The following is a 7,395-nucleotide window of genomic DNA, read 5'->3' as shown; positions in this document are numbered from 1 at the left end:
TTGCGTACGCACAAAATGGGCATGGAAATGTGCGTACGCAATTTTTTAAAAGGTATTTATGATAATGGTATATTTTAGGGTCGGTTTCTCACCTTTTTTAATATTTTGCCTTTACTACTCATTTTCAAGGCACAAAGTTTCTGTATAAAAGCTGAATATAACGAAAGACCTATATAAAATTGGAGTAGCCTAGCTATTGCATTACATGGCGTATAGTATGATCATCACAGGACATGTAATCTTCCCTTGTATTTCATGTCAGCTGCGCGTCTTTAATAAACACGTAAAAGCCCATAACACAGAACAATATTAAACAATGTTTAACGTGAGACCTTTAGGTGGTGCTGTTGATACGCATTAAAATGCCAGCCAGGTAGAGAAGTGGCCATGTTTCTGTCCTGTAAGTTCAACGACTTCAATTAATGTTGATGTTTACAAAGCTTTTTTTCTGTCCAGTTATAAATCCACTCACATGGTTTTTGCATAGTGATTTTATGTTATCCGAGAAGTCGTTTATTATATATATATATATATTTTTATTATTTTTTTGTTTTAACTGGCCAACTTTAAGATTGTCATTCAATGTCATTCTAAATACAAAAACAATAAATAGTTTACTTTAAATTTAAAATGTATTAAGTTTAAAAACAAAGAGTAATAAATGCAAAACAGGCTCAGAACAGAGCATATAATGAATACATTGCAAAGGCCTAGTACATTTTGGAATGAACATCTATAGTTTGGGTAAAATTGGAACTTGGAAACCTATAGGATTTCAGTCTGAAGATAAAAGCTTACACTAATAAATATTAAAGCTCAGTAGCTTACAGTGACTTATTTTCTGGTATCTCCAACACAGGCCAAAACAGATGTTTACTTAGGTGGTTGGTAATGTATAAACAACGGCAGCCTGCACTGTAAGATCTCCGAAATTATAAATGTACAAGGGTTTAATGAAATACTAATTTACTGCGAGTAAATTAGGAAGACAACATCGTCTAACATGCCTGCTTTTTTTGTAACATTTTCTCTTTCTTTTTCTTTTTTTTCCCATTAATCATGGGATACATTTGCACCAAACATTCACAAAATGTCAATCTACTTTAAATAGCAGGTAGTATCATTTTAAAATGAATTTCATCATTTGACCTGATGCTTTTGGGTGTAAACATTTAAAACTGCTTTTGATGTACCTCCTCCACCCGTCTATTTTCCTTCCATTGCCTGACTGAGAATGCATTAGCCAGGTTCTTCCAAAGGCCAAATGTTGCTTTTAACACAGCATCATGGGAATTAAGAGCAGGATGTTTTATTTACATCAGAGAGCAGCAGAAGTGGAAAATAATATGAAACCTTGGTAGCCTACACTGTGTATACCCATTCCCTGCAACTGATGAAAATGGAAAATACAGTGCAGGTATATACAAATGTACTTCCCATCCTTTCCACTGAAGTGTATTGCTTTGTATATCACTTATATTCAGTATAATGCAAGCTGTGCATTAGAACCTGTGGAAAGCAATGGCACAGGCAACATTGAATAGCAATCAAAGGCTGAAACGAGGGTGCATTTGTAAATAAAACTGCACAGCTAATTAATGCTTTTGGTTCATGTGAAACTGTGAGCTTGAAATAGCTAATAACAGATGGTAAAGGGGCCGGAATCAACCGCGTGTGTGCCAAACATACAGCACGCATAGCTTGGCAGTTGTAACTCCACAGGCTGTCTGCAACCCCCTTTAGTCAGTATCACTAGACTAAATGGTTTTCCTCTAAACGGAGCCAAAAAGGTACTATTCTTTTTCATGATTTTGGGTGTTATGAAATAGCTTTAGCCAATGTTCAGGTACAACACTCTGCTGTCTCTGCAGGTCTGCTGATACTTTACAATCACTATGTTAGAATTTAAGCAATAATAAGTTGCACTTTTACTTTCTTGCTTATGTAGTAGTAGCTTCTGTAATTGTAGTCATATTGAAGATTTAAAAAAAAGCTTAGGTTTATGTGGCAACAAATCCTGTCGCTTATGTGTTTTAAGCTGCTAAGAAATAAGTTATTATGAGATAATGAAAGACATAATGGAATACTATGCAATCTTTTCGCTCGCTCTACACAGGTAGACACTGGAGAAGTGTTTGTGTGACACGTAGCTTGATGGCAAGATGCCCTTTTTCGGCGTGCTAGTAGAGTTCCCATGGATACAAGGAGTCATCTGTCAAGTTTCAGAGCTGAAAAGTTTCATTGAAATATGTTTGTAGAGGTAGGAGTTTATTCCGTCAAGTTATGTTTGAGCGATAACGTCCTATGCTTTACGTTCACTACGTATCAGTTTGCTGTGATAGCGGTCGCTGAGCTCCTGTCAAAACGTGTACCTTTTGGCTGTTTGCGTTTAAAGGACCGTAATCGTGTAAACATGTCGTTTCATCAGTAAACCCCGAGCTGCTGTTCAGTCCCATCTAACAAAATTACCATGGTAACCTGGGTTACCATAGTTACTACAGTTATTGTTATAATCACAATTGATTATTATGTCCTTCAAACAGTGTAAGCATATTTCTGTTTATTTATTTGATAATACTAGAATGCAGAATTGCCGTTTGAACACTGCAATTATGTCTATAATTTAGTGCGTTGTAGTATTCTTGAGGTAACATGTATAGTATTTAATATGGCTTATACATATATATCACCAACAGTCACTGAAAACCTCAAGTTCCTTTATATCTTTATTTTAGTTTCATTCATTTTTCCACATCTCAGCAATTGGAGATGCACGGTGCTTTCATAAAGCAGTAGCTATTTATGATTTCTCTTTGTCAGTTAATAAGGTGAAGATGCATCTCTTCACCCAGCTAAGATTTTTCTAGCATTTTATGGCTTGTTCAGGCAGTTAACACACACTGTATAGCATTGAATGTGAGTGCAGCAGATGTAAGGAGGTAATTAGCTTTGGTGCTCAGTGTTGCATTGAGACTATAATGTAATATCTGATCTCAAAGCTTGATTTGAATGCCCTGTTCTGTGCCTTGATTCAAAACATTTTGCCAGAGTGTTTTTTTTCCCAGTTATTGATAACAAGATCAGAGGAAGATATTTGTCTTTCATTTAGTCCCAGAGTTAACCATACCCTCTTTTTTATTTTATAGCTTTAATAATTTGGATTTTTCTGCTTATTTATTCATTGCCTGAGCTCCCATAACAAGAAACATTTTATTGCTTGAAACATACTGTAGCTAAATCAATATAACTGAACTCTACAACCCTTAACTAAGTATAGAATCCTTCAGACTGCTTCTAACATAATTTGAGCAATGCAGTTTGACCCCAGTTGAGGATATCAGTTCAGGTACAGTGCATTGTGCCATCCTTACACAGGCTCAGGGAGAAAATCGTTCTCATGAAATTCAAGTGTGAGAGCTTTCTGCATGGGTAGTGTGTGGTCAGCAATTTCCCCTCATCACTCAGCGGCTCCATCAAGATTGCTGGACTTATGACACTTTTATCTTCCAATGCAGACTGACCTTGTTGTTGTTTGTGCCCTCAGTGTTTAGAGGTTTCTCTGGACAACCAGACCTTGGCAAACAGGAGTTGCTGCTTTGAACTACAGAAGGTGTGATGAAGAACAGGCCTGGAGATAAGCAAACAGCGGTTACTAGGAGAAGGTGAATGTCTTGTGTCAGAAAGAGTGCCATCAGCAGACTGCGACATCGAAAAATTGGTTGGTCTACGGCTTCCGCATATTGTCTGATGCGATCAGCGGTGGCGAATCTGTGCAGCCTTGTTCACCATATGATTTTGATTTATCCTTTTTGTCATCTTGATGAAATTTGCACCCAATAAAACATCAATAATCACAGACAGTGTTCATTATTTTTGTAGATCCTGTTGTCTTCTACTAGAACGACTTCTACCAGAACAACATCATCTAGAGCGTGAAACGTTAAAATCAACCAGGACTAAGTTTGTGCTTCTCTTTTAATTCTACCAAACTCTCTTATCTCGGCTGCCAAGACAACTTGAGCAAGGAATCTCTTTTAAGAGCCACTCAGAGCTAACAAGACAGACGCAGGGAGGGAGTAAAAAGAAGAAGAGAAGAGGGAGGGTGGGTGGAGAGCCAGAGAGAATTGGTGCTTAAGTGTGAGTGAGAGAGAGCACTCAGAACCCAGCGAGAGTCTCCTCTAACCATTGGCACTTCGATACATTTCAAAGCCTCGCACCTCGCACTGAAGAATCTGACAGGGTTAGCATCTGAGACCTGCACTCGAACAGACGGTCGAATTAATGGGCTTTTATTTGAGGAGCAACAGTTCAGAAGGACTCGTCTGAGGCGACTGTAATTGAGAATGATTTTTTGAGAGACCTGCTGGGTAAGAGAGATCCAAATAATGACTTAAGATCTTACAACAGTCCAGAAAGCCAAAAAGGAGGGAAATTCACAATGGATGGATTTCCTTGGATTTGTTGGCAGTGCTGATCTGTTTCTCACTTTGTTTGGCTCTAAGAGATTCTGCCTTAAGGAGAAACAAGCTTGTAAGGAGTTCTGATAAGGGTCAGTTCCACGCTGGACCACACAAACTATCTACAGGAGATCCGGAGAGCATGGGGAAATCAAACAGCAAGCTCAAACCAGAGGTGGTGGAGGAACTAACCAGGAAGACCTACTGTAAGTGCTTTCTGACTACACTTTTAAGAATAAAGGTTCCATTGAAAAAAAAACACTTTGGGTTCCCCAAAGAACCCTTCATTGAACACTTCCTAAAATAACCATTTTTGTGCAAAAGAAAAGTTCAGTGGACAAGCTTGTAAGGAGTTCTGATAAGGGTCAGTTCCACGCTGGACCACACAAACTATCTACAGGAGATCCGGAGAGCATGGGGAAATCAAACAGCAAGCTCAAACCAGAGGTGGTGGAGGAACTACCCAGGAAGACCTACTGTAAGTGCTTTCTGACTACACTTTTAAGAATAAAGGTTCCATTGAAAAAAAAAACACTTTGGGTTCCCCAAAGAACCCTTCATTGAACACTTCCTAAAATAACAATTTTTGTGCAAAAGAAAAGTTCAGTGGATGTTACGGGTTCTACATGGAACCATAGCAGAGCATTTCATTTTAAGGATGCATGTGATAAATGCAGTTTCGTACCATTATTATGTTTTTCTTTAGTGTTCTTTTTTTTTCTTTGTTGCTATAATCTCATTGATGTTTTTTTAGTCTTGAGTCTTTGAGTAAAAAGGCCACGGTGGCTATTAAAACCTAATTTTTTATTTATCTGTTATCCTCTTGGGTGCAGCACATGCACAATTAAGAGACTAGAAATATGAGCTAATTTGTTTGAAAACAACATGGTTAAACTGCATTCAAGATCCAGCAGGTCATACCACATATATTTTGTCACAAGAAATCACAATTCTCGTGGCATCGCAATCTGTGATTAGCAGAAGCCTGGAAGTGGGCCTAATCAGCATGTTTTAAAAGCCCTCCAATTAGGACTTGATCTTTATGAATATGCAAATTGGTCGGTCTGCAAATTGGTCTGCAATCAGGCTGGTGGTTGCCCAGAGAGATATCTGAAAGTGGCTTGCTCTCTGCCAGTGAAGCAGATTGGGTTTCCATGGATGCATAGACTATATATGTAAACACATTGAGCTAGGTCTTGATTCTAAAACTAGTGCAGTGAAATTACAACAGTTTTGCAAATGCTAAGGACACAGTTCACTGTAGGACTTGTTTGTATTTGTTTTACTGAGATTCTTCATTAGTTCTTTATGTAGCCAATCAGCATATCATCAAACAGGTGTTGCTCTTTGCAAATGCAAATCTATGGAAGTCCGGCATGTTTAGATTATTTATTTATTTATTTATGTATTTATTTCAGAAATATGGTAAATCGTTGTGGCTGGTTGAGTGCATGAAGTGTTCCACACTTCTTTTTTTTTTTGGTTAATTAAGTGCATCATCCAGGTATTTGAAGTGCACATTTTTACATTTCCAGAGTAAACATACACAATGGCATAGAATAATGCAAAAGTACATGAATTGGGATGCACCAGTGTAACCTGCAACAGAGTTTTTACAAAGATTTACAGCAAAACGAATGTGTGGAACTGAACATTATAAAACTCTATATTAGGTTACACCTACACCATCTGTACCGACTAAGAACAAATAGCAAATACCTAACCTTACCATCCGTTTATTAAAGGTGATTTAGGAAGCTTAATATAAAGTAGATCTTTTTTTTCATCAAACTTATCAAAAGAAGCCAAGACACTGTGAGTAAATAGTGTCTGTTATAATCAGCAGTGAACTCGGTAAAGTAGGCAGTGTTTGAAGTCATGCAGACAATTTGAGTTGAATTACTGAAATAAATGAACTTTTCCACGACATTCTAATTTATTGAGATGCACCTGTATAGAATGGGAAGTGACAGCCAATGGCTTCCTAATGATGGTGTCTGCTGTGTGTTGGGCTCAGTGGTGGGTGCTGGAAAGGCGCTGGGCAGGAAATTGCAGCATGCAGGGAAATGTGCCTCCGTGCTGGGATGGACTCCATGACCCTCACATTCCTCCTTTCTTTCTTCTCTTTCTTTCTTTCTTTCTTTCTTTATTCTCTTTCTTTCTTTCTTCTCTTTCTTCTCATTCTCTGTATGAGTCTCTCTCTCCCAATTAATTGCCTCTCTGTGAGCATGGAATGGAATACTGTGATTCAGGCCTTATCAGCTCTGCTTAGCAATGAAGGACATTGCATTTCTCTTTCTTTCCATGTATCCCTCTTACCTACCACTCTCTCTCCTCAGCAGTCCCTTATCTTTACCCTCCATTGTTGTTGTTTTTTTCCTCATCCCTATTTGTAACCTTTATCAGTTTCTCCTCATTTTGTTCCTGCATGTCTTTCAACTGCTCGAGCCCATAGCTAGAAATTATGTTTTTAATTGGGAAGAAGTCATCAATTGTGTATTTTTAGGTTTGCCTTAGCGCTATTGTCTGGGACTACTGAAAGAAGGGGAAGTAAAGGCTTTAAATACATTTGCTTTTGCAATGTAGATGAAAGAGCAATGTTTTATAGAGACAAGCAGTTTATAAATTACTTGCACTTAAAGGGGTCATATGATGCTGCTAACAAGAACTTTATTTTGTGTATTTGGTGTAATTCCATAAAATGCGCTGGACACATCTGAATATTTGGGTTAAACTGTTCTGGAACAGTGTTGTAAATACAACTTAACCACTGATTTCTAGTCGTGTCCTCTTTTGGAAGGCCAAACAATGTAGTTTCGCTTTCACTACGAAACAGCATCACACACGCACACACGCTCTCACTCAAGGCGTCACACACGCCTTGAGTGAGCGGAGGCCGGAGGCCTAGAGTGAGCCGCGGCCTAGAGGGAGCGGAGGG

The 7,395-nt window shown here is 38.3% G+C and overlaps 1 protein-coding gene and 1 pseudogene across 1 annotated transcript in view; one reads left to right on the top strand and one right to left on the bottom strand.

The window, feature by feature from the left end:
• LOC107686405 (Rieske domain-containing protein-like) overlaps positions 1-3,708 on the bottom strand; it is a 5,804-nt pseudogene extending 2,096 nt beyond the window's left edge.
• Positions 3,709-4,461: 753 nt separating this feature from the next.
• LOC107686409 (neuronal calcium sensor 1) overlaps positions 4,462-7,395 on the top strand; it is a 26,822-nt gene continuing 23,888 nt past the window's right edge. The window contains exon 1 of the mRNA XM_016483379.1: positions 4,462-4,663. Within this exon, the coding sequence (XP_016338865.1) occupies positions 4,600-4,663 (64 nt within the window). The 5' untranslated portion in view covers positions 4,462-4,599. The remainder of the gene's footprint in view (positions 4,664-7,395) is intronic.

The sequence above is a fragment of the Sinocyclocheilus anshuiensis genome, unplaced genomic scaffold (assembly GCF_001515605.1).
Source record: "Sinocyclocheilus anshuiensis isolate Anshui unplaced genomic scaffold, SAMN03320099.WGS_v1.1 scaffold1207, whole genome shotgun sequence".
In the NCBI taxonomy this organism is placed as follows: Eukaryota; Metazoa; Chordata; class Actinopteri; order Cypriniformes; family Cyprinidae; genus Sinocyclocheilus; species Sinocyclocheilus anshuiensis.
The sequence above is the reverse complement of the archived record's forward strand: the minus strand, read 5'-3'. Positions and strand labels throughout refer to the sequence as shown.